We start from the raw sequence: 27,388 nt of genomic DNA, 5'->3' as shown, positions 1-27,388 counted from the left end.
GGCAGGCTGTGGTAAGGTCTCCCCAGAGCCTTCTCTTCTCCAGGCTGAACAACCTCAAATCTCTCAGTCTTTCCTCATAGGTGAGGTGTTTCAGCCCTTTGATCATTTTTGTGGCCCTCCTGTGACCCACTCCCACAGGTCCATGTCCTTGTGCTGAGGGCTCCAAAGCTGGATGCAGGACTCCAGGTGGGGTCTCAAAATGTGATATTTGTCTATGATTAGTTAAGAATTATTAGGTTTTGCCTTTAAAAATATGTCATTCTTAGGCAAAGTTCACAGCTTGGTTTGGAAATTAACATGGTTATAAGAAAATGACTGTTACTATTTGATGTGTTTCACTTCCACAAAATTGAAGTTTGGTGTATTGGGGAACTCCTCACTCTTCTTTTAGAGAGTTGTTTTAAAAAGAAGAGTATGTATAGTATGTAGCTTTGAAGAGCCTGTTGAATTTTGACAGACAAGAATTCTCTGATTTTTTTTTTTTTGAAGAGCATGATCAGAATTCTGTGAAGAGTTTTGTAAATGCTTAAATGCAGAAGTTGTGTGGGCAGTGTGTAGTCTGACAAGCCCCTCTCACCTGACTGTCACATATTCTGCCTTTGAAATGGAACCTTTGTCATTCACCCTGAATGTGGGGTTGGGCCATTATTTAATATAAGGCTGTGATTTTTTTTATTTCTGTGAAGTTCATCTTTTGTACACTAGACTGTCCATTTTTAATTTAAATTAAGGTTGTAATTTCAACATCTTTAAAAGGAAGAGAAGGAAAGGCAGACTATGTAAGAAAGCTTTTTAATGTTTTAAAGTCTGTGTAGTATTTCCATATGAACCTCTGTCTGCTGATTTAAAAATTACTAGATATTGAATGCATTTTAAGTGAGAGACTCATGGAGCTGGGGAGGGAGGAAAGAAGGTTAATAAAACCCCTAACAAGGTAGAGGTGTTCACTTCAAGTTATATAGGGGAGTCAAAATGATAATGAGTACCACAGAAGAGAGAAACAATTTTTAAATCTTCTTTTTTGTTTCATTACCTGCTTTGTTATAGGTTGTGTATGAGCAAGAAGGAGTTTTCATTCATTCATCCTGCAGAAAAAATGATGACCAGGACAACTTAATATCAGGAGTACTGCGTGTCATAGAGAAGGTATTTGCACAATACAGTTATGGAAACTTCATGTATTTGGCAAAGCAAGTAACATGTTTGGCAAATCTTAAATGTCTTTTTAAGTATAGGATTTCGTAATTGAACGAGCATCACATAATGCTTGACATCATCCGCATCATTTATATATACAGTGTAAGTTGTACTAAGTCATACCATGAGTAAATAGGGATATGTACTTTGTTGTGTACTATTGAATTTTTTAACGATTGTTTGTTTTGTAGGAAAATGAAGTAATAGTAGACTGGAGACCATTAGATGATACTTTGGATACTTCTAATATCCTCTGTGCTGGAAAGGTATGTTTGTTATTTATCAGTGTTACTCATGCTGTTTCTCCAGAGATTTTATTGTGTGTTAACTTCTGTGTAGGTGATCTCATAACTGGAAGCAAATTCTATTTATGTGGTTATCATTGGTGTTAATAGCCTCATGTAGGAATTGTATCTGTCAACTGCAGCCTAGATCAGGTTATTGGGATACATGTGTAGGTGACTATCTAGTTTTTACTTAGCTCGTATATAAAATGGAATGGGACTATCTGTACGAGTATTAAAGACCAAATGAGTGCTTCATGGTCACCAGTTCCCCTGCATATACTACGTTGTAGTCTGGTAATTCACTCTTCATAATTAGGCTGAAAACAAAGAGGTGGTGTTCTAATGCAAAATAAAAATGAAAGTCTATGGAGGTTCCAAGATCCAGTGATGTGTGGTATTTAAGAAGTATTAAGAGGATGTGACTAAAGAAGAGAGATGCAAGATTTACATTTAAATAAAAATTTTTTTATGGTAGTAGAGTCTGCAAGAGAGGTTAGGATATTTTAGTACCATTTTGAATTTATTAAGTAAAATCTCTTGTCGTAGTCAAAAGTCTGAATTTCCTATGTTGAACTGTATCATGTTTCTTAGGATTTTAATACTACAGATTATTTTAATCTGTGAAAATTAAGATGCTGATTCTTCTTGAATCTGAGAAACTAGCTCAATTTTCTTGCCTTGTTTTTTGATAGTTACTCTTTCTTTCCTCAGGATTCCAGTTCTGTTGTGGAGTGGACTCAAACTCCTAAAGAAAAATGTTCCCGAGGAGCAGACCGTCCAAGTAGTTATGAAGCAGAATGGGACATGGTCACCACAGTCTCTTTTAAAAAGAAACCTCATTCAAATGGAGGTACTTAAAAAAATGAGTGTGGGTTTCTTTCTTTTGTTTTGTTTTTTCCTTATGGTAACTTGTAACTGAAGAATTTTTTACATACAGTGAAATGGATTTTATTAAGAATTGACAAGCTGGGAGTTGTTTGCGGTAAGAGGTGAATCTCTGGATGTGGGTAAAAATTCTCAATGGAATAGTTGCTATCTGCCTCCAGTCTAGATTTTTCTTTAAATTGCTAGAGTATTGAAAATAAACGTTAAATCTAACTTCTTGCTGTGACAGTCATTAGAAGATGTAGCATTTTTATCTGCATTGGGCTCTTGCATTCTTTCAAACTAATGGTATTTGAACTAAATGTATTAGAAATGGAAAATGAAAAAATGAAAAATAAGTGGTTTACTACTCAAATGCCTTTCCATACTGCAACAGCAGGGGGAGATGGAGTGTACAGTTATATAGTACATGGGTCTTTTTTTAAATGATCTTTGCTACTTTGGCAAAATAATTCTATAGCTACATCATTTTTGTTAAAGTGTCCCAGTAGATGTATTGTGGGAAACAAACAAACAAAACAAAACCCAAACAAAACAAAGAAACCAAATAACCACCAAAACAAATAAACAAACCAACTCCTAAAACAACTTAAAAAACCCCAGGGCAGGGCAGAAAGGACAATGATTCTCAAGTAATCTTTTTTTCTCTGTTTCTCCCATGGTATTTTTCTTTATAATACTTGTTTTCCCGTATAATTTCTCAGCCTATAACTGGGGACCATTGTGCTTGCTTCACCATATCTGTGGTGGTTTTAAGTGTCATGTATGAGTGCAGGGTTTGGACTTAAGATTATGAATGTTTTGGGTTAAAGCACAGTCCTTGCTCCTAGAATACTGTGTTTGAGAGGAGCTTTTAGTGCTAGCACGATATAAAGCTAAAATCAGTATTTCTGTCAGGCATAGGATGGTTTATTACGTCAGTGGTTTGTTTGATTTTTCGTCTTCAGGTGTCAGAGTACGTCTTCATCTGAAGTGAGTGTCAGTGAGCACGACTGACTTGGATTATGCTCTTTGCCACTTCTTGCTTATTTCCAGTTGCTGTAGTTTGATAGCGGCATGCCAGGGAGTGTGCCACATTACCTCCAGGCATGCCGGAAATTTTGTATACTCTGGTAGAGTAAAATTTAATCCCTTACCTCTGAATGTATGCAGACCTTATGCAGAGTGTATACATGCTTGCACAGTATGGGAGAGTGGGGTGGATGGGGAGATTTTCAATTGCTTCTTCCTTTGGTAACAGTCTTAAAACCCATGGCTAATACTGTGTGCAATATGTAGCATGCAATATTGTAATGTATATCACATTTATTTTAAGTAGTACTGCCTGGTAGATACGCTGGTGGGATTCATCTTGCTGCTGGAATTTGATACTGCAATTGTGCATTTAACTGCTGGATCATTTTTGTAAACTGTAGGCACAGTTTTAGGGGAGCAGTATGATGGACGACTTCATTTTTTTTAGAAGTCTGTAGAAGATGACAAGGCATAAAGAGAAATCCAGAAATAGCAGTTACAGTAGTTATAGTACACATTTTATTATCAGAACCAGTGCTGGGTTTTGTGTTTTGGTTTTGGGTTTGTTTTTTAGAACAGTGACAGATATGATGTATTTGTAATTGCTAACACTGGAAGTCAAACTAAAATCATGTGGTAATTTTGTTTTTAAGATGCTACAACTCACGCAAATGGAGAAAGCAAGTGGTCGTTCCTGTTCAGTTTGACAGATCTGAAATCAATCAGACAAAACAAAGAAGGCATGGGATGGTCTTATTTGGTGTTCTGTCTGAAGGATGATGTGAAGCTTCCAGCTCTTCACTTTCATCATGGAGACAGCAAACTATTGATTAAATGCCTTAAAAAGCATGTTGTGCTGAATGAGTAAGTATCAGACAACTATAAGTTCTGTTTTAAAATATGGATTATTGGTTTACTTTTTTAATTCTGTAATGAATTTCAGATTAATGCTTTCTGACGTATTTTATCTTCCATTTTTTGTTAGTAGAATCAGTTTGCAAGGTGACTGAAGCTGTAATCACATACACATTTGGAATGTAGGTTAAAGTTTTAAAATTGTTGGATCAATTTATGAAATAGCTTAGAATCCATTGAAGTGTTATTTGCTCTGTAATACCTCAATAGCTCCCTCTGGTGGGTACAGAAGCTTCTCATGAATGCTCAGTGTAGAGTTAAATCCTTCTTCATGGACCAGTTCTATTAAATGGGATAATTTGTGTTAAAATTTGAGATCTTCTACTTTGTATGAGGTATGTATGAGTAATGACATCAGTGTGTGAGGTAACTTAAAGTACTGTCAACTAAATCAATTTGTATATAAATGTGTCCCCCCAGAATTCTGTTCCCCTGTAATTTCTTGCTGTGGGGAGTGTTTCATGCTTGATCTTTACTCTCCACATCAACTGTCTGAATTTAAACATAGTTAGACCCTATCACAATGTTAAATACTTGGGTGTTGTTGTGTATTTAGGTTGCGTTACCACCAGGTTTTTCGCTTGGATTAAAGCCTTTTTGATCGGCATAGCATAAATGCAGAGTAAAACAAAATGTGCTGCTCTCACCATGTAGGCATAATTTAAGAAGGCAGCAGGGTAAATAAGAGTAGGTGAGCATGAAGAAACAGTGAGGTGTAACAGGTATACCTGTAAAAGGTGTAACGTCAGTGTAACAGGCATTCTGTTTTCAGAAGTGTTTTGTTGTCATCACTTGCAACGTAATATTCTGATGATAGATTTGAAGGTGGATAGTGAGATGGCTGTGGGAATCCTTATAGAGGGCTTTTCTCGCGTTGATACCATCAGCGAGGTTGGAGTTGCCTTCAACAAGTAAGGAAGGCTGTTGCCAAGCAATACTGTTAGGCTGGAGAGCAAGCCTGCAGGACATGAGGGTTATATATTCATCAAACTGATTTATGGAAGGCTTTGACAGTGTCAAGATGTGGTGTTGGAGTCGGTGATAATCAGAAGTTGTCAGCTACTTGAAGAAGAAGGTAGCATGGTCAATGTGACCAGCTGGTGAAAGGTACTGGCTGTAGCATCTTATGCGAGCTTGGTGAGGGGAAAATTCAAGAAGATCTAAGGAGAGGCTGTTAGGGGGAGGAGATAAAGGTGTAAGTAACAATATTCTCTCTATAACTGTAGATTAGGAAATCCTAGATGACAACTTCATTTTAAATCCTGAGGTTGTTTTCTCTAGGTTCTCTGAGTTCTTCCTTAAACCTTCTTTCATTTTGTTTCCTAATTTCGCTACTTCTGCAGGCGCAAGGGAATATTGTTGTCCTGCTACCCCCCTGCCTGCCTGCCTCCCCTTCCCTCACATGCAAATTGTTCCTTTTTGAGCATACTGCTCTGTGTGTGTTTATTTGTGGATATCTTGTGACTAGCTGCTGGTAGGCTAGGGCAGGTTTTTGAGGCAACCTATGTAGCAAACACTGGAAAACCACTTGTGTTGTATGGTGTGTCGCTGAAAGCTGTATACCCTATCTGTGTGATCTGTTGTCCGTGTGTTGCAGCAATGTATTTGAAATTTCTTAACGAATTCCTATAACGTATTGAGTGAACAGGACCAAGTTTTAAGTAGGCCTAGTGAGTGCGTTTGACTGTGTAGCAAACTGGTTTACATTGACTTAATCGAAACTTTTTTCTTGCAATTAACTATTAACCAGAGACATTAAAATTTTAGATGAAGATTTTTCGCTTATACCTTTTTTCCAGTTAGACCATCTGAGGCTTTAACAAAAACAATTTAAAACTAATAAGTTCATGCTGCTGGGTTTTTTAATTGCCACTATGAAAAGAGTGTATTATTTGAATATATATGTCTGTGTGTATACACACATATATATATATTAAAAAAGCAATAAGCAACAGAAGAGTTGATAAATAAAATGCAGTACTGCAACAAGTTATTTTGTCATTTCAAATTCAGGAAGTTTTTTGTATCATGACTTCATGGTTGAAAGTTTTTGTTTGTTTGTTTGTTTTTTTAAAAAAAAAACAAAACAGGAATCTAAACTAACATACTGGAATACCTTAAACTGGTGTATGAAGTTGGACACCTAAGCTGCTGTAAGTCAGATGTTAAGGTTCTGTGTGGCATTTGATTGTCATGGAACAGTTTGGGCTGGAAGGGACCTTTAAAGGCCATCTAGTCCAATGCCCCTGCAATGAACAGGGGTATCCTCAACTAGAACGGGTTGCTCACAGCCCTGTCAAACCTGACCTTGAATGTTTCCAGGGAAACATCAGTCAGTTTGTTACTGTACATAATGTTAAACAGTTTGTGTTACTAACAGGCATTATTTTCAGTTTCACGGAGCCATGTGCTGCAAATAAGCATACTTTACTTTGCTATGTAAAATTAATGCTTATTGGTGAGACTCTGAATTAAAATGAAATAGGTAGTGATTTTGGTTCCTGTTTCAAACACGTGTCTCTTTCGGATAGTCTGTGGTGAGTGAGTGGGCACTTACCATTGTTCCTTTATTTGACCCAGCGGATTCTTAGTTCTTGTCCTTTATAGTCTCTTGCTAGGTGATGTGGACGTTCCTCTTGGGACGGTGCAAAACAGTAGCTTTCAGGTGGGTAAGAAGCTGTATGAAGAGAAGTGGTCGTGTCCACGTGCGTATGGGGCCAAGCTCTTTTCAGTGGTGCCCAGTGACAGGACAAGGGGCAGTGGGCACAAACGGAAGCACAGGAAGTTCCGTCTGAACATGAGGAAGAACTTCTTCCCTCTGAGGGTGACGGAGCACTGGAACAGGCTGCCCAGGGAGGTTGTGGAGTCTCCTTCTCTGGAGATATTCAAGACCCACCTGGACAAGGTCCTCTGCAGCCTACTGTAGGTGACCCTGCTTCAGCAGGAGGGTTGGACTAGATGACCCACAGAGGTCCCTTCCAACCCCTACCATTCTGTGATTCTGTGATATCTTAAAAGAAGGCAGTGGCGTAGGGTTTGTGCAGTCTGACCCAGCAGCTGTGCACTGGGGTGTCCAGGAATGCTTGTCAGATGGAGTTCCTTGCTATGGCAAGACGGGGAAACTTGAGGTGATGTGCAAGCATTCAGGATGTGCTGAGCTGCATAATATTGCCACCTCCAGCAGTTCTAAGCATGGTGAATGCAACAGCAGGTACTTTGGGAACTTTAAAGCAAAACGCTGAGGCAGCTGTAGAAATTAAATTTGAATTAAGTTAAGCAGTGAGCTGAACAGGAACTTCCAGTTTTAGTTTTCTTACTTAGATTCCTCTTTTCCAGTTAAGGTCTGCTTCTGGCACCAAATTCTTTTCTGTGGCCTAGTCATGAATTAAGATAATTATTTTTTTAAGGAAAGAGAAAAGAACAAATATGCCACAGAAGTTGTGGAAGTGGCAGACTTCAGTCTCTGTGTGTTTCTTTTGTTTCCTAATGGTTATTTATGTTTTAGCACACAATGTATCTAAGCTCAGGTACAGAAAGCTGAGTAAACATCTTTTAGGAAAAGAGGTTGCCACAGGCAGATACTTGGCAGCATAATTATTTGTTATCCCAACCTCTAGTTTATAATACATGGGATATTGATGTTAAGGCAGAAAGTTTAGCTTTTCTCTAAAATATCTTTGTCATAGGTATTTTCTTCCTCTGTTCCTATTACCTCAAAAGTTTTTGCCCTTCTCTAACACCATTCCTTATAAAATGTCGCATCATTGCTGAAATCAGTGTCTGTAAAGTGGCTAAACTTGAGCAAAATATTTGTAATTTGTTGCTTTAAAAATTAGGTGCTTCCTAGTTTGGTGGCACCACTCTAATATGGAGAAAACACTGTGTGTACGGATGACACTTTCTAACTTGCAGGATTATGAGGAAGTGTATAATAATGTGTGTAGCTCACAAATTTGTTTCAAACATTGCCCAAGTAGCTGTTGATACCCCACTGGCTGTCCAGAGAGAATGTTTAATTAAAATGGAGATATGGTACAAAGTTTTTGTTCTTTTAATTAAGGAAAACGGAATACATGACTCAGCCTCTGCCCCTGTGCTGCTTTTTAGCGAGAAATGGTTGAGCTTCATTAATTGTTGCTGCCTCAGGACTATGACTGTGGTGTCTGGCTGTCTCAAAATGAGATCCCTAGTTGCATTTCATATCCGTTGATGTTAACAGTGCCTGTCCTGCTGGAATTGGAGAGAGATAAGGCTTATTAAAGTTCTTATCTTTGACTTTAATAACATGGTAGGTGAAGTAGGTACTAATAAAAATAAAAGTAAATTTTCTTTCAAAAACTAGAAATAGTGGATTTAAACTTTGGGAGAGAGCAATAGACATGAATTTTATAAATGTCAGTCTGTGTGATGGATTAGAGTCAGATGTCAAAGTGCTTGGCCTTCCCCTGCCTGGCCACCAACTCCGAGGCTTGAATGTCAGCCTGGCTTCTGAGCTGTTCTCTCTTCTGTCACATAGTGAGCTGTAAACTGGTGATTCAGGAGCTGTTTAATGAATTGGTGGGGTATCTGTGCTGGAGGAGGGGAGAAGGTGGGATGGGGGAGCAGAACAACACATTAAATATTAGGAGCAGCATGCTTCCACTGTCTTTGTTGTTATTGTTTTCATCTGCCTGTGCAAGCTGCTCAGAGAAGCAAATGTTATATTGCGTACAAATACAGTGAGCTAGGCCAGATTTGGTGTGTGTTCATTTATCTTTAGGAGTCTACACAGAAATGCATTGCAGGACTGTACTGAGATGGTTCTGTTTCACAGTACAATGGCTGTGGTGTTTTTTAAGCCCCTATCAGTATGAATCTTAGAATTATCCTGACAGTAGCTGTTGTAATACTGTTGGTTAGAAATTTGTTGATGTGCTTTCATACATTGAAAAGCAGTTTGTATTCCTTTATGTAGTGTTTTACAGGGTGCCTTAATGTAAGATTTACTAGTTGGTAGAAGGAATTCCTTAACTGTGTATGGTGACATGAGCTCTTTTCACTTCCTCTGTTACATTAAAGGAGTTTCAGCATATATTGTGTTGAGGCTGACCATGGCTCGCTAGATCTCCTTTCCTGTGTCACCTCTTTTTCTTGTACATTGTCAAATACAGAAAACTGTAGTTGAAGAAAACTTTATTTACGTGTGGGTAATAAAAGTTTTCTTCCAGAGTAATTTCTCAAAAGCATCATGATTTTTTCGAAGAATGAAAGAGTACAATACAGAATGAATATGATGATGACTGATTTTTTTGAAAAACGAAAGTCCTGTTTAGTAGTGTGTTAGCTTGTGAACTTGTGCCAAGAACTAAAAGCAATTTTGCATCAAACCTGTTTTCTTCATACAAAACCTGAAATGTGGCTTCAAAAAAAGTAAATATTCTAAAAGCATTTTCAGGAAAAACTGGTTGTACTTATAGAAACCCTTTCTTAATTTTGTTGCAGATCTCCACAGGATAAACAGATTCTTCTTGTGAATTCTCAGAACAAGTCTCTGTCTCAGTCTTTTGAAAATCTCTTTGATGAACCATCATATGGCTTATTTCAAGTACGTATTATCTTTGACATTTTTATTCTGAAGATATTTATTAAAAAAAACCCACACCCTACCATGTCACACAAATGTTCCTGAGTCATTGCCATTGTAGAAGCATTGATTGTATTCTAAAACATTTAGACTAGGAAGTACACTTACTTATAAGTTGTTTTCTATGTTCTAATAATTTCTTAACTTCCCTGTGGTACTATTTCACACCTATTCAAGTTCATGTTGTCTGTGATTCTTACATTTGGGTACAGATAGTTTTAGAAAGGGGAAGACTGAAAAATTTTAGGAGTGACCAAACCAAGTTAATTAGAATTTTCTAAATTTTCCGTGACTAAATATTCTTTTCCTTGATTTGTCTGACAGTTTTGAAGGGATGCTGGAAATACAGCAGCAAAGAGCACAATATTGCATAAGACATTTTTTTTTTTTAATGCTAAAACTGTTTTATCATTTGGTGAGGTTTGTGGACTTGTGAAAGTCAGCAGCTAAATTTCCAGTGACTTGAATGAGGCCAGAGTTTTGACCCACTGATTTGTTTAATTAAAGAAAATCTTTTGTGAGTGAATTACATTAGTTTCTGGACTTAGTAGTCTGATCAAGTTTTGTGTGAGACTGATTCAACTTCTATTTTCTTTATGAACGTAGAGAAGCTAGGCATAAGGAAGACGTGTTGTGGCATTGATCAGTGGAAAGTAAACAGTAGATCTGATCCACTTCTATCTGTAGTTTAGGTTTACTATGCACACTGCTATCCAATCTTTCAAATCTCAATACTTGACACCTTTTTTAATCATGTAATGAACGTACTATATGAAACTACTGATACATGAAACTTCAATAACTTTAAGACCTATAATACTTTTCCTGTTTTGCTTTCTTTGAGTACAAGAATTCCAAATAATCTGAGGCTTTTTGTATTTTGCTTGTTTTCCTTGTATAACACAGAAATTGAAGAAAGATCCATACACAGTAACAATGGGAAGATTTTCCAAAGTCACAAACTATATTTTTGACAGTTTCCGTTTAAGCGACCCTTCAAGTCAAAGGCGACCACCGTCAGAAATGACAGACTTTCTCAATGATGCTATTCCAGGGCTAAAGATAAATCAGCAGGAAGAACCAGGATTTGAAGTCATTACACGAGTGAGTGTGTAAATGAATATTATACAGATGCATTAATTCTTTTTATGCACACATTTAGAGGAATGGTAGGTCTTAAAGCTTGGTGAGTTACACTGTTTGGTGATTGTGGTGTATGCTGCCCTACCATGTATTCACAAGTGTAAGATCTTCATCAGGTACTTCTAGAATATGTCATTTTCATGCTTTCAAGTGTGAGTTTTGCTTTGAAAGAAAGTTTGTCATTACTGAAAATGGGATTATTGTTATCCTAGAGTCACTACCCTGAAAAGTGACCCCTTTCATGTTTAGTGTTTCCTCTGTGGTCAGATAGAGCTATGTTGAGTAAAATTGGTATACAGGTTAGTAACCAGCTTTCTTGGATAACCACTTTAATGTTTCAGTTTGTTTTAAGTGAGCTAAGAAGATTAAAACGAAGTATTTAATTGGATGATTAATGTCTAGGGTGTATAAATGTACAGATTTATGTATGACTTGAACCAAAGCTAGAATGAACTTGTAATTCGATCGTGAATCACTATGAGCTGCTGTTGGTGTCTTTTACAGATAGGTGGAAAGGTTTATTTTTAAATGCTTGTGATTACTATTTAAGCAATATACATGTTTTTAGAGCATTAAACTGTTTTGAGGTATTTTTTTTTTCTGGAGTTCAAAACTGTGTTGTTATCTTAGCAATAGTTGTATAAACTATGTAATTCTAAGAACTTGCTGACTAGCACTTAATCAGTTAATTTATCAGTGAGAAAAACTATAGCGAATGCTACATACCAAAAATAACACTGACCTATATGTCCTGAACTCGCAAATGCCTTAGATTTCGGAAGAGTTGAAACACAAAGTGACTTAGTGGTTGCCATCATCAAAGTATTTTTAGGAAAGTAAGGAATTTATTGTCTGCTGAATTCTGCTGTGCTTAAACATGCAGTTTGGGAACTGAGAGAGACTAAGCACAAACTGTGAAATTTTGATGGGTGTTAGGAGTTCTGAAAACACGTACAGTCTTGTGTTTTGTGTTTTTTTAAGGGGCAGTGTACCGAAATTGATCTTTCGGTCACACTGCAGTCAGTGTGGGCATAGCATCTCTGAACCCAAGTCATTTTTCAGTTCTCTCTTAAGATGTGCTAGTGTGTATCAGGACTGTGCTTTTGAAGTGGAGCTCCCTGTTGTCCTTGTTTGCTATGTTGCACATACCTAATACATTTCCAGTTGCAGAGAGGCTTTTAGTTCATGGAAAGCTACCTCAGAGATGTTTGTAGGGGCAGAAGATTATTTAAAACACGCATACATCCTCCTCCAAAATCTGAAATATTAACATGTATACCCAGGTCCTCAGCACAGTGTCTTACTCTGGAGCTCTGCCTTGTGTTGGTCCACACTGCTTGCTAATGTGGACACAGCCTTAGATCCTTAGAGTTGCTAATTGAGGTATGCACATGTGAAAATGTGGTTGCACAGAATATATGAAACTGGCAAGCTTACTACTATTGGTGCAGTTGTTTAAAACTACTGAAGCACTTCAGTGGGATTAATGTAACAGATTTCTGTGTCTTTCAGATTGATCTAGGGAAACAGCCTGAAGTTAGTAGAAGAGAGCCTGTGTCAGCTGAAGAATGGGCTAAGAATATGGATTCTGAAGGAAGAATTTTAAATGTCGACTACATAAAGCGATTGATATTCAAAGGGGTAACTTATTTTTTCTACAGTCAGCAAAGCCTATGGCTTGGTTCTGGCTCCTTTTTCTTTCCTTTGCAAACCACGGTTATGCTTATACTTGTAATGCTTTGTGCAGGACCTTGAGCATGAGCCAGTCAGTATTGCTGGAGGGACTTCATAAAGCATGATCTCCTGTTAATCAAACACCTCAGCAGTCTTCCAACCATGCAAAGTGCTCTATGAGGAGAGAGGTCTTGTGGTAGCCAGCTAAAGTGGATGAGTTGAAAACACAAAGGCTTAAGCGATAAAGAAGAAAAATGAAAGCCTTTCAAGAAAACGCCAGTGCTTCAGTGTTAGGATATCGGGTTTATTCTTTTCTTTTTGAAGGTTTTTTCTTATTCTTCTCCAGCAAAAGCTGCTTTTCTTTGCCCAGTAGTTTGCCTGGATTTGGCTTTTGTTGGAGCAGTCCTAAACAATTTCATTTTTTTATTTAACTGAGAGTTTTTACAATATGAGTGTGAATTTAGTCTCAGTGATGGAAATTTTGAAAACTTTAGTTATGTCCCGCAACTATTGTACCTAATGTTACTTTAATATTTATCTTTTTTGATGGAAATCCAGCTGCCTTAATGCATTCTTTGTGCACCTGTTGATGCGTGTTTGCAAGCATGCAGTCTTGCATTCTCGGAGTCTGAGCAGAAGTAGAAAATGATGACATCGATATAGGACTTTAAAAAAACTGATAGTAAGTAATGTACTGTGAAGGGGGTAGAGTGAAACTGAGGCCCTTCTCAGTTTCTGTGACTGTTCGTTAATATGCCTGTGCCTGAGGTGGCCAGTTAAGGACCCTTCTGCAATCATGAGAATTGCTACAAATCTTTTCTTCCAGTACCCCATTTCCCTGTCATCTGCTGTCCAGAGGAGCGAGTGCTCAATTTTATTTATGACTCAGTAACTTCCAGTACATGAAGTGCAGATCCTCATTAAAGAAAATAAAAGTTAAAATGTCTCTCAAACTGTTTTCCTGTTACTGGAAAAGTTCCAGTTGCTACTTATTTTTTCAGTGGTTGATGCTATTGCTGGACTGTCTTCCTTGCCTTAAATCTAATAGTAAATGAAGAAATATCGTGAGGAATCAAGCTGGCCTTGGGCTGGTAAACTGATAGCAAAAGTGCCTCATTCTTATGACTGTACTGCAGGAGTTGAAACAAACTCTTTTAAGGAGAATGGACTATGATTCAACTAGTACGTTTTTGTCATCTGCAAACGATGAGCATTATTTGGAAGGATTTCTGACAAATAGAGTCCTTCAGTGGACACTGCTGTTTTTGATTGCTTGGAAGATTCATCTGCATGTTGGCCATGTCTTGTTAGACGAAAATACTTGTTGAAAAAAAATAAACAAATGGTAGCCTGGTCCTCAAGATCAGTTTGTGGCAAGAGAAGTTCGGCAGTTAAGCAGGAGGTTTAAATACATAAATTTTAAAGGTACTTTTTTTGCTTGTTAAAGTCTGTGATGCCTGTAAGATTTGTTTCCAGCAGTGAAGCAAAAATATAGGAAGAAAGATCTTCTGTAAAGTTTCTTTTTTGTCTTCTAAGGATTAATCCAGTGCTTCTACAGTTTTCTGCTTAATCATATTGTCTTCCTGCTGTTTCCTCCAAGTGAGATACCTAGTTAGCAGATAAGATTTGACTACAATGTAAAAAGAAGCTTACTTATAAAAGTTTTCTTTTGAGCTGTTACTTTAAGAAGTATTATATCACTATAGGAACATTTCCTCACAAAATCCAAGTAGTCTTTTTCTTAGTATTTAATATCTTTTCTTTTTTTCCCTAGGGTCTCTGCCATACTCTAAGAAAAGAGGCATGGAAATTTCTTTTGGGGTATTTTCCTTGGAACAGCACTAAAGAAGAGAGAGCAAATCTGCAAAAAAGGAAAACGTGAGTACAGGGGGTTTTTGTTACAAAATAAATCAAAAAGCTGCTTTTTTCTTGAGGCATATAGGAAAAACTTGGAAACTTGAAAGACAGCTGCTAAAAGATTGTTGAATGCAAAGAAGTGTGTGAGACTCTCTTAAAGTTATTGTTATACTAAAATAAAAATATTGTATAAACAGGGTGTTATTATCTTATGTATGCCAAAGAACTAGTGGAATGAATGAATGCATGCTTAAATAAAAAAGGAAGATAAAGAAATGTTATGATTAAGCATGTTTTGGTGTCAAAATTATCTTTCTTCTTCAGGGACGAATATTTCAGAATGAAATTACAGTGGAAATCTATCAGTGAGGAACAGGAAAAACGTAATTCAAGATTAAGAGATTACCGGAGTCTTATAGGTAAGTTTACATTTAGAAACATACCTAAATGTACAAATTCACACACTTTTACAACTCAGGGTTACATTTTTTCAACTTCATATTATTTCAGGAGACAGGATAAGATTTTTGCGTTATGCTGAGACATGGGCAAAACTTATTTCAACCAGTTATTCAAAAGGCAAGCTGAAAGGGTTGAGAATGTCTAATCTTAGTAGATTAGTAAACTACTGTTTTAGAGTGTGTGTTAACAGGAAAAAAAATAATCAGAGTTCAAAAAAGACTGAAGTTTTGTTTCTGTTGAAGGAGTTCTATTCTAAGCGTTTGAAATGTAAATTAGAAGATTAGACTTATGTTGTAAAATAGATACAAAAATACAAAATACTCCTTTTATTAAAGTGCACTCAAAATTTTGCTTATTTCAATAGATCAGTGTTGAATTTCACATTATTAAAGGGTATGCTGTGTGCTTGGTATGTTTGAGGCATGAAGACTTCCTGATGAATCAGGCAGTTACAGCTCACTATGAGTTGTAGTAACTGAAACAGAATTTATAAACATGCTGTTGTGAACTATCACAGTGTCTTTGAGCTGATAATGTGGTAACTCTCCTACTATGGCTCATGGTGCATCGCATAAGTATTAATAAGTGACATCGCATAGCTAACTCACATAAAGTTGTTCTTAATCCCTCCAAGTGTAAAACATTTTCACTGAATTATAATCAGGAATTTTTCCATAAAAAGTATTAACAAAAAAATGCAAAAAGCTTTAAAATCTGTTTATAGGCAAATCCTTTTGTTGCAGACAGGAAGGATTTTCTTTCTTTTAAAATATTCTTTTTGAAATGACATTCAGTTATGCAGTTGTCTTAAACACTTCAAAGATTTGCAGCAGTGTTTGAAGAAGAAATCAGCAACTTAAAACACATTCTGAATTCATTTGGTGCTGTCTTTGTAGAGCTTGTTTTGAAAATGTTTTTAAATCTATACTGTTTTCTTAGAAAAAGATGTAAACAGGACAGATCGAACAAATAAATTCTACGAAGGTGAAGATAATCCAGGATTGATTTTACTTCATGATATTTTGATGACCTATTGCATGTATGACTTTGACTTAGGTAAGTTGTGTTGCCATTTAGTTTCTAATACGCAGCTTTGCTCATGTTAAGGCCTGTTAATACAATTGTACTCGTATTGGTTACAATGCTTTTTGTAAATGTCAAGATTTATATTTTAATAATGTAGATAACTTTGCTCAGTTTCTCATCCTGTTTCTTCCTCTCTTCTATCTGATGCTTATCACAGGCATCTGAATTCATCAGCTGAGGTGGGATTGGGAATTAAGTGGCAGTTTGTCTTCACCATACCCCTGCTGTTGGTTTGGGGTTTTTTTAGAACTGAAGCAAGTTTGCTTTTCAGAGTTTTAAATGGGTTTGGGTTTTTGGAGCTTGAGGGTTATATCCATTTTTAAGGCTGATATATCGATAAAAATGTTAAGCCAGCTGCCACTGCTATAATTAAAGCTGAGCATGCTGAACCAGCTGCTTATAAACACGGGTGTTCTTAAGAATGCTTTAAAAGCTAGTTCTTGAGAAGTACACTTAACAGTCTGTCAGAAATGACGCTTTAGCGTACGCAGCTGTTGCAGAAGGAAGAGCGTATAACATCTTGCTTTAATCACAGTGTGTATGAGATCTTGGCTTCTGTTAGTTGTCGAGGGAGGGAGGGAAAAGATGCTTCTAGCTGCTTCCTCCCTTCACCCCTGGCATGACATTTGGCTGTTGTACTTGGGGGGTTTCAGGTATTCTGTCTCGGAGCAGTGTTGGGATTCTAAAAGCCCACTTTGTGCCAGTTTTTGAAGGCAAACAGTAGGAGCAAATCTTTAATGTCTAGTAAACTTGCTGCAGAGCCGTAATACTTGTCAGCTTTTGTCCTTTCTGTCAAGTCTGTAGAGGGACTTGACCTTCAGCTTGAAAAAGAAGGGGAGAATTAAAACTGATTGAGACTGTTTAAACATGTAGCTCTGTTCCACGTATATTTCCACATTTCAGCCTGCAGTAACGTGCAGTGACATATAAGTAAAATTAAAGCACTTTTACCATCCACTGTAAAAAACATTGTTTAGATGGCTTAAGTGTATACAGTGGGTAAGTCTTCTATTTTGTAAACAAGAAAGAGTAATGGAAATATAGTACATTTGACATTGTGTTTGTCCAAGGTTTCTGAACTACTTAAGCACTGGTACAATGCTGCTCCTAATCCTTTGACGGTGGGGGGGTCTGAGTAATGCACAAACTGCCAGATAGTTGAGGGGACAGAACAGCTGTTAATAAAACGTTTCTCTGAATGGGTTCTTTAAGTCTGCATTAATGAAACTGGTTTTATTCTTTTAAAGACTTTAAAACTGTCTTGAACAGAATTTTCTCCATTTTTAATTGGCTATAGTATTAAATGTGTGGGGAATGAAACATTTTTCCTTTTGACCTTTATTTGCATGTTTTCTGTTCCTTATTCTGTTTTTTGTCTCACACCTGATCCGTATTTTCAGTCATTGACTCTAATCCTCTTTTCAGTTATTCAGTTATTACATTATTAAGTAATGGAGTCAGCCAACTGAGAAATGCCATGCCATGTTGAACCAATCACTGATGATATACATATAAATCATGTTCTCCCTTACTCGGGGAGTTCAGCAGCAATAGCGCAGTAGATAAACTGACTTGAGCATCAGTGGTAAGGTAGTTGGAAGAGTCAGGATGAAAGGGAAAAAATGAGCTCGAAAAATCATTGTTCTCTTCTTAAGTGGGCTGTTAATTACAAGAAACCTGGAAGAAGCATTAAAAAGCTGTAAAACTTTGAAAAAGTTTTGTATACAACTATAATTTTCTAGCTATTTCTAAAAACTGTATGCTCTAAAACTGGGCATTTTATTCTCCCTTTAAATTTAAGCTTTTCTTATAAGGCATGCGAGTGTTTTTTAGGGCATGTGAACTTGATTCCGTGTTTCTGGACGCAGAAACTGAAAGGGAATTCCTTGAATCAGGTCTGGATATTTGTTTCTTTCATGTTTCTTACAAGCAGTACTTTGCTAATAATTCCCCTTCCTCGGTTTAATAGGTAGAAGTCTTTTTTGTTGTTGGCTCCTTGGTTACATAGATGGTCTTAGGCTTTGGTTGTGTTTAAGATACTATCCAAGCAGAACAGTTCCTACATCCCTAAATACAGGAATCCTTAAAGCATATTCAGTGCCAGAAAAAAGAAATGTTACGTGTGAAATTTTCTTCATGAAAACTATTGCACCATATGTTTTCCTGTGATTGAAACTTAACATCTCTTCAAATCTATTTGAAAAGATAATCTTCAGTTGGAGGGGAAAAAAAGTAGAAAGATATAAAAAGATTTTAAATATATGAAAGAAATCAACCAATTACAGATGGAGAGGAGAATAAATATGAGCCTGTATTTGTTGTGGTGCAAGGTATGTATTTAATCTTCTTAAAACTACCAATATGTGCCTCTGAGCTCTAAATGGGGACTCTTTTTACTAAAAAGCTGTTGTGATGTGAGCTCAATGTGTATGTATTTTAAGAACTACAGAAACAACATGTTAATGTTCTCTTTAGACTGGCAGAAACATCTGCTAAATCTTGTTAGATCTGCTGAATGTCGGTTATCATTAACACAAAATGTCTTTACTGGTGGTGGAGTTGGAAAGTTACAGTATCTGCCCAAACTTGGAATACAAACATTTGTTTCACTCTGTCATTCAACACACTTGAAAAATTACTGTTTAACTGCTGCGTTTAACTAAATTTGCCTTTCCCCCTGCCTTTTTCTCCATCAAGGTTATGTCCAGGGAATGAGCGACCTGCTTTCACCTGTCTTGTATATTATGGAAAATGAAGTAGATGCCTTTTGGTGCTTTGTATCGTACATGGATCAAATGGTAAAATAAGGCTTTTTTAGCCCACGTAAACAGATGAGCTATGGATAACATTTGGGGTTAATTTTATTTTATGAATTTCATTGGGTTTTTTAAAATTCTTCTAAAGCAATCATCTTGTATTTGAAATCAGTGGGGTTTTTTCTGATTGACACAGGTTATGGTGGGTTTGTGATGCTATTACTGTTCAATACAGACAAATTTGTCTCCTTTTGAAATTCCAGTGTAACTCAGAGCCATCACAGCTGAATTTGTACTAATCAGGAGTCCTCTAGCAGGATTTTTTTCAGGATAATAATTCCCTGTCATGGTTACCTTCTGGCATTTGTTAAATGCAATTTAGAATTTCCACAAACTGAAGCTTTTATGAATTGTGCATGTGGCAAAACAATGTGACTGGTATGAGAATTTAAAAAAAAAAGTTGTCTTTTTGGTTTGAGTGCAGTGGTGCTGCTTGGCAGTACAGAGCATAAGCTGATTTAAAATACCATTTATTACATACAAAAGTGTCATTGGAGAAACACAGTTCACTGCTTTAGTTAAACCTTTCAGTAAAAGGCAGACATTTCATTAGGTAGAAGTACAGTTAAATATTCACATGTTAAATACTGAAAGGATGAGAACCACTGTTGCAATATTTTTTTTTTTTAAATAAAAATAGCTGTAAATCTCAAAATCATTGAGGTGATGAAAATGACAGTGCTAATATTTTATTCCATCCAGCATCAGAATTTTGAAGAACAGATGCAGGGTATGAAGACACAACTAATTCAACTGAGTACTTTGCTTCGTTTACTAGACAGTGGATTTTGCAGTTATTTAGGTAGGTGTATTATTCGTGCACAATAACTAAAAGAACTTACTGCATTCTGCGTGCATTGATATCCTTACAAGTGTTTAAATATAATTCCAATAGTAATATGAATACAGGACTAGTAAATTAATAATGCCTAAAAGATTTCAGTAATTGTTCCATGCATGTTGAAAAACAGGGTTATCTTGTTAGTGATTTTAAAAATGTCATCTTCCCGCAAATGCCTTTGATTCTGAAAATGGGCTACCATCCTAAAAATCAGTGATATGATTGTGTACCTGTGAAGTGTGTTGGGTTTTTTCCCCCTGTTGTCTTCACCAAATTTGGTGTTTATGAAATGTAACACTCTTATTCCTAGAATCTCAAGACTCAGGCTACCTTTATTTTTGCTTCCGATGGCTTCTTATCAGATTTAAAAGGGAATTTAGCTTTCAAGATATTCTTCGACTGTGGGAGGTAAGAAGACTTTTCATCACACAAACTCCAGCAGTCTTTTGACTTTAGAACAAAAAGCATGGATCATTGTGCAAAGTGATAAATACTCAAATAGATTTTTTTTTTTTTTTGAAACTATTTCACTGCGGTGAGGTGTGGACATACTAGCATATGTTATGTCTTTTTAGCCAAACAACAACTTGGGAAGCTAATGAAAAAATACTTATAAGAGCTGGTGGGGATAAGTTGGCTGTTTCAAAAAGGTTTGGACACGATCCTTCAGATGAGGCTGTTAAGTGAAACTAGAATGTGGAGAGTATCGGTTAACTTGTAGTGAAAAACAGCTTATGCCAGAAGAAATAGCATTTGTGTGTGTGTCTGATTAGTTCCTTGATAGGGGTAATACTTCACAGATTAAGTGGAAAGAAGCGCTGGCAGGGTAGTTTTTAGTGTTAGCCAAACCCATAATGAGGATGAAGTCAAGAGATTCACTTAATCTTCATGATAAGGCCTCATGATGCCAAATAACATAATGTAAAACATAAAAATGTGGAAGTTTTGATAATTCCAGGTTAATAAGATCTTTTTTGATTTAGGTGGTCTTGGGATCAGATGGCGTAATTAAGATGAACTAACATTTTTGTTGGACATTCTTTAATTCTTTGTTCCCAGAAAATTGAGAAGTGTGTCAACAGTACAGGTTTATTGTCTAAGATGCATTTAACAAGAGCACAATATCCACTGAAAACTCCCAAACAGGAGAGTGAGTGTTCAGATGAATGGAAGGAGCATTTTCTAGGACGTAACATCACATAGAGTTGTGCTAGGGACCAGAAGGGTAATGAAAAGAACAGGACTGAGATGCATAAAACTTGTACTATAATGAAAAATAATGTTGATGCTTTTATTCGCTTTTTCCACTGATGAAAAAAGTCACTTAAAGAGGGAGGACCAGTATTTAAAACTGTCCAAAGTAAATCTTTTTTAGCTTTTTATCATTGGTGGAGAGTATTGAGGTGGTATTTTAACTGAAGAGGACTGAAAAGTTTATGAATAACATACATAAATAAGGGAATGAAAATGTACAAAACCAAAAGAATTCTTATTCCAAGGGATAAAATGATAATGATTTTGAGAAAAAAAATTCACCCATCTTGTTTTCCCCCCTCAGTGTTATGTTGTCTTCTCAGTATTTTTTAAAGACTAATTTTTCTTTTTAAATTGATGACAACAATATTTTTACTTGTAGTTTATAGTCCCAGGCTAGCATGTTTTTATCACCTCTGCCTTACTGTGTGTATATGTGAGCATACAGAAAAGAAGCACGCTGTATTTCTCACTCTTAAGTATTTTTTTCTGTCTTAGGAGGATGATGGAAAACTGTTGGTCTTGTAGGTTCCTTCTAGCACATCATAATGTATGTTTACTACATGTCTTTGCTAGGAGATTTGGAATGGGAAAGAGGATATCTTGTTTTCCTTTTTAAAACAAACTAATTAAGGCATTATGTTGATGTTTTCATATGAAAGCTAGTGTCATGTTTGTCACAGTTGATAATACAGCTCACAACAGGGTGGTTTTTTCCTGTTTGTAGCTATGCAGCTTCACTGGTATCAGTGGAGTGTATATGTGGGATTTACAAAGCCAAGCTATAGGCACAGGAGACTGTTTTCCCCTTTGAAATTAGCAGAAAGAAATGTTTTTAGAGTATTTCAGTCTGAGCAAAATTCCTGTGCTATTTTTTTTAATAGCACATGAATTGAGGGAACCCATTTGAAGGCAGTATTACCCTGTGACACATTCACCTGCAAAGGTAGAATGGGAAGAAAGGGAGGTACCATCTGAGATTCCAGTCCAAAGTTCTGGGGCTTTGTCTGTCTAATTGTTATGGTTTTGCCTCAATTTGCAACAAAGAACCACACAGTTGCTCTCTCACTCCTTCCCCCTCCCCGGTGAGATGGGGAGGAGAATAAGAAGGAAAAAGGCAAAAACTCGTGGGTTGAGATAAGAACAGTTTAATGGAATGGCAAAGGGAGAAGAGAACAACAATCCATAATACTGATAAAAAGCATATACATAATGCAGTGTTCTCACCACCCGATGCTCAGCTTGCTCCTGGGTAGCAAAAGCCCCACCTGCTCCCCACTTAAATACTGAGCATGACATCACATGGTATCGAGTGTCCCATCTGGTTGGCTGTTTGGGTCAGCCCAACCAGCTGCTCGTGAAATTTAACTCTGTCCCAGCTGAACCCAGGACACTAATGTATGAATTGCAGGGTGTTCTTTCGGACCTCCGTTTCTGTCCTCAGAGTTGTATGTGATGTTACCTTAGTGGTTCAGGCTTTTTCCCGGTTCCCACTGGCTTCATGACTTTGTGTCTTATCTCAGAAAAAGGAATGAAGAGGATTCTTCACTAGACTGGCTGTTAGACATTCACCTTAGAGATGGGAGATACCAGTCTCCATCAGCCAGCGTAGAAACTAAAACCAAGCCCTCCCACCTACTGAGCAAGAGCCATAATAATCAGATTGCAGTAGAAAATGCGGTGGTTCTATCATGAGTCTGTGGTGCAGCAGGGTGTGCTAGGCAGTGCACATGCTGGAGAGGTGGCATTCCACCTTGTGTGGGTAAGTTGAGATCCATTGTGTGATTGCCGCTAATTGCAATGCTATGCACAACGCATTTTTACAGAAATACGAATGCAGGTTAAACTGTTCTGTCTGTGGATGGGATTATTTGCAGTACATTTTAGCAGTGTCTCTCAAACTCAGCCCAGACAGCATACTGAGCCACTGCTTAGATGCCCCAAAATTGAGAGCAGCTCAGTCGCTCCTTCACGCTGGAAGGACAGACAATTGTTACCTGTTAATTCCAGCCAGCTCCTCATCTTTCCTTTGCACAGTGAGCTGCTTCATTCTCAAGTGGTGCGGGAAGACTGGGTAGAAAAAGAAGAATCCCAAAATAAAAGTTCTGTAACAAAATTACACAGCTAGCTCACCTCCAATGTTATGGTAGTACAGCTCACATTGTATAAAACCAGGATGACTTAGTGATAGATTACATAAAATCTAGTATTTGCTACCAATATTCATGGATGCTGAGGTAGTACTACAATAAATGAGTCCTTACTTGCATAGCTTTATCGGAAAGAAATAGGAGAAAAAGATTTATTGCACTTACCTGACATATTTTTGTATTCTTAATTTAAATGCTGTTTTTCTTTCATCCTTTTCCAAGCACTTTGTGATGCTGCTGTTATCAATGTACATACATAAGCTTAAGTGCATGCTCTGCTCCAGACTTCGAGAAATGTATCAAAAGTGGTAGCAAAACATATGGAATTTTTTGCAGCTGGTGTTAGCACCTGATGACAGCTGCTAATTTTCCTCAGAGAGGAGAGAATGTCAGTAAACATCCTTGCTAGTAGTTTTGTTCCCCCCTACACCCCTTGATGCTGGATCCAGCTTCCACTGAAGTTACAGCTTGAAGCAATTACTTCTTAAAGTAGATATTCCAGCAACCATAGCATTAAATTGTAGATATGAAAGTTAAATGTTATATTAATATCTATAAAAAAGGTAACTGTTATACAGATCTACATTTTGGTTTGATTTCCCCCATATCCTGGATTGTCATGTTTCCATCATCTATGTTCTGGTTTAGATGTAGCGCCAAGAGGCAGCCTGTGGCCTGATACGCTTCATTAGTGATTGCTGTAGATGATCCATGGTGTGCGTACCATGAGAATTTGAGTGTACTGGGAATGTGTAGGCAGTAGTTTGCGCTCTTTATGTGCAGACTTGATGTTGAACCAAATCCAGGTACAGCTGTCAGTATTTCCTTCTTATGAAGTAGGAGTAAAAAATCCCCCAAACAATAGTGTGTAGACAGACTGTATTTGGTAGACTGCAGGCATTTTTGTACTACTGTTATTGTTTATCAGCCTAATAACATTCCCGCCCTTTTCCTGGAGTGAGAGAGTGCGTTAAGAGAATATTGGATACCTGAAAAAGATACAAAATTTAATTCTGGACTTAGTGAATTGAATCTTAATTGAAACATTCAAGATTAATTGCACTTCATTTTGTGTGAACTTGGTTCAGGTATCTTTCAGATTTATGCAATTCTGTTTACGGGCTACAGGTACTTGTGATAAAAGTTCCAAGTATAAGTAAGCTCTTGCTGAGCTTTAAGGCTGTGTTCTGTCAATAATGAAGCAAGAAAACTTCTACTGGTGAAGTAAGACTGATTTTATGAGCCTGCTTTTTTTTACCTGCCTTTTTTGAGAGTAAATCCATTGACTTAAATCCCTTTATCTGTTTGTCAGAATAATGTATGCAAACAATTTTTTGTTTCTTTCCTTTTTTTGTTTCTTTCCTTTTTTTGTTGTCAAAACTGTTCTCCAGCTTTCTGCCCACCAGACACATTCTCTTCAAATACTTTTTTGTTTTTAAATTTGACTCTCATGAACATGCTAGAACTGGGTATTAATGCTGAAGTTAAAACCTTTTGGAGGGATTGCTGACGGTGACACACTTCTACCAATTCAGGCTTAATGCAGACACACTAAGCTATGCAAATAATTTTTTTTTTTTTTAATTAGTTCTGTGTAGTTACTAATTTTGAGTAGAATGTCATGTGAGCTGAGGTAAAACACACACATTGACGAGACCGCAAGCTCAGACAGCTTGATAGCGTTATAGCGGACAACCTGGTAGACACAGAAGTCTTAAAGAACCAGATAAGCATTTGGCGATTCAGACCTGCAGTTGTCACTAGTTGAGCAAAAAGGAAAATTGTATGAATACTTAGTTGCCTTCAAAAATAGCTTATTGTTAGTTAAGCCACTCAGCTTGAGGGCTTACTTATTTTCTAAGAACTGCTTTTCTTTTCAGAGGAAAAGCATAAGCATTTCAAAAGTGGTTTTCATATTTTAACAGGTCATGTGGACAGAATTGCCTTGCCAGAATTTTCATCTTCTCCTTTGTTGTGCTATCTTAGAATCTGAGAAACAGCAAATAATGGACAAGCACTATGGCTTTAACGAAATATTAAAGGTACTGAATTCTTATGCATTATTTAAATATTAATTAGCTTTTTGAAGTTAATGCAATATGTTCGTATTTTGTATTGAGGGGAGAAAAAGGTGTGTACTACCTTCTGACGGGTTAAATGTGAACTGAATGTCTGTCCTCTGTGCCTTCAAAATGGTTAACTTGATGTCTGTATTTAGTGATAAGATCATTAACAGATGGAAAGTGGTTCTCCCCCTTAGACTGCTGCTTAGTATGTTTAATCTTAATTTTTGCTTTTTCTTCTATAATCTTATTTGTTATCTCTTTGAAAAGGTGATTTGGGGTGTACTTAGGAGAGCTAGATAGTTTGTCACATTTAGAAGTACCATGGATTCCTCCTGCAGGTCTTACGTACTGCTGAAAGCCAGCTGTTGTGTACGACATCTTTCAGTCCCCATTTGTCAAAGCAAATAGAGTGTGTTTAGCATTTTGTAGCTTAAGGGGCAAGCTTGTAAGGTTATTAGTGCAGTACAGTATTAGTGTGTCTTACAATAAAGCATATTTACCATTTATTACATTTACTTTTCTCTGTGAATGTATTTTTAGCATATCAATGAGCTGTCTATGAAAATTGATGTGGAATATATACTCTGCAAAGCAGAAGCAATTTCTATGCAGATGATGAGTTGCAAGGTAAAGATACTTCGACTATATCTACTGTCAGCATTTATAGACAGTAAAAGTATGTAGTTGGCTGTAAGTGTACATGTATGACTTGCGAAATAACTAAATGTCTGGGTGTGATAAAGGATAGAAACAGCACCTATATTCTAAAAATCTGTAAGCAAGAGTGATTAATTTTATAGAGTAATATTGTTCACTGGGGGAAAGCTGGATTGTGGCTTTTGGCTGTGATTTCTTAACTCTTGCTAGATAACCTCAGTACAAGTAATTTGATGTTCAGTGTGCTTGAGAAAAATGAGGTGAAAGGTGCATTGCACTGAAAGCATACCAGGCTTAGTAGGCAGAAACTAATGGTTCACTCAAGAAAATAATTTCAATAACATGAAGTGTGAATTATAATAGTTGTTTAGACTTTTATTTTTATAATGAAGATTATATTGTTAATCAGGAATTGATTCCTGAGCCTGTCCCCTTTGCTGTCTTTTTGAAAAGCAGATACAGAAAACGGTAACTTTAATGGAACTAATGCTGAGAGGGATGCTTTCACTACAGCTAAATTCAGATGAATGATTATTTACTGGGGGTGGGGGATGGATCGGGCGGGCCCTTGTTGTTAACCTTTTTTCATTTAATTACAGTGATTCTTAATATTATTACCCCCCCTTCCTTTCTAGGAATTGCCTCAAGCAGTTAGTGAGATCCTGGGGATAGAAAGCAGTTCTGCAACACCAGATTCAGATACTGGAGAGGATGAAAGTGGAGCTGTGTTGAGTTGTCCGATGTCATCGTATCAGAATATCTCAACACCTGTAATCGCTGCCAATGGAACAAGAGACAGGACCCAACAGACGTCTGAGACACAGAGCCTGACACCTGCGTAATTACAGTTGCTTAAACTGAAGAAAGACTTTTAACTGAGCACGTTTTTTCAAGCACTTGAGAGATGGATATTTAAATTTGGTGTTGATTAAGCTTTAAGGTTGGAAAGAAAATCTGTACTGTAATGCTCTTGCATTAAAGCTTTACAACATGACTCAACTATTTTTGTAGTTTCTTCTACCAAAATAGCCTTTTGTTTTCAATAACATTCCTTAATATTTTTGTAGCCAAGTGCGTTTTCTTTTTGCTGGTGAACTGGAAATAGATGGTGATTAAGAATGAACTTGAAAATTCTGCATTTGCTGAGCTTTGACACGTATTGATCGAAGACAGTGTGAGCTCTTCGATTTGAGCAGATTCACAGTAGGCCAGCTGAAGCTGCTGTACAAAACTTTCAAGCTGAAGAGATGCTGAGTTGTTAAAGAAGGATCATTTTGTAAGTGAATGGGTTTTCCCTATCTCAAATGTTTACAAAAATACTTCTAAGTATTTGTTGCTGGTTGAATGTAGATTTGAAATGGACACTTATACTTACACAGTTTAATGTCCAAATACTGAATTTTGTGTAATTGGGAGTGGATGAACAGTATATTTTTACATTAACATATCTTCACTTTATAT

General features: G+C 36.9%; 1 protein-coding gene across 1 annotated transcript in view; it reads left to right on the top strand.

The window, feature by feature from the left end:
• TBC1D15 (TBC1 domain family member 15) overlaps positions 1-26,926 on the top strand; it is a 34,020-nt gene extending 7,094 nt beyond the window's left edge. Inside the window, exons 2-17 of the mRNA XM_075427940.1 lie at positions 1,048-1,146; positions 1,389-1,463; positions 2,196-2,334; positions 4,037-4,247; positions 9,780-9,882; positions 10,828-11,025; positions 12,577-12,705; positions 14,513-14,616; positions 14,920-15,014; positions 15,997-16,113; positions 18,841-18,941; positions 19,662-19,761; positions 20,111-20,208; positions 25,130-25,246; positions 25,811-25,897; positions 26,563-26,926. Coding sequence (XP_075284055.1) covers positions 1,048-1,146; positions 1,389-1,463; positions 2,196-2,334; positions 4,037-4,247; positions 9,780-9,882; positions 10,828-11,025; positions 12,577-12,705; positions 14,513-14,616; positions 14,920-15,014; positions 15,997-16,113; positions 18,841-18,941; positions 19,662-19,761; positions 20,111-20,208; positions 25,130-25,246; positions 25,811-25,897; positions 26,563-26,769 — 1,980 coding nt within the window. The 3' untranslated portion in view covers positions 26,770-26,926. The remainder of the gene's footprint in view (positions 1-1,047; positions 1,147-1,388; positions 1,464-2,195; positions 2,335-4,036; positions 4,248-9,779; positions 9,883-10,827; positions 11,026-12,576; positions 12,706-14,512; positions 14,617-14,919; positions 15,015-15,996; positions 16,114-18,840; positions 18,942-19,661; positions 19,762-20,110; positions 20,209-25,129; positions 25,247-25,810; positions 25,898-26,562) is intronic.
• Positions 26,927-27,388: the final 462 nt, after the last annotated feature.

The sequence above is a fragment of the Opisthocomus hoazin genome, chromosome 8 (genome assembly GCF_030867145.1).
Source record: "Opisthocomus hoazin isolate bOpiHoa1 chromosome 8, bOpiHoa1.hap1, whole genome shotgun sequence".
Lineage (NCBI taxonomy): Eukaryota > Metazoa > Chordata > Aves > Opisthocomiformes > Opisthocomidae > Opisthocomus > Opisthocomus hoazin.
The sequence above is the reverse complement of the archived record's forward strand: the minus strand, read 5'-3'. Positions and strand labels throughout refer to the sequence as shown.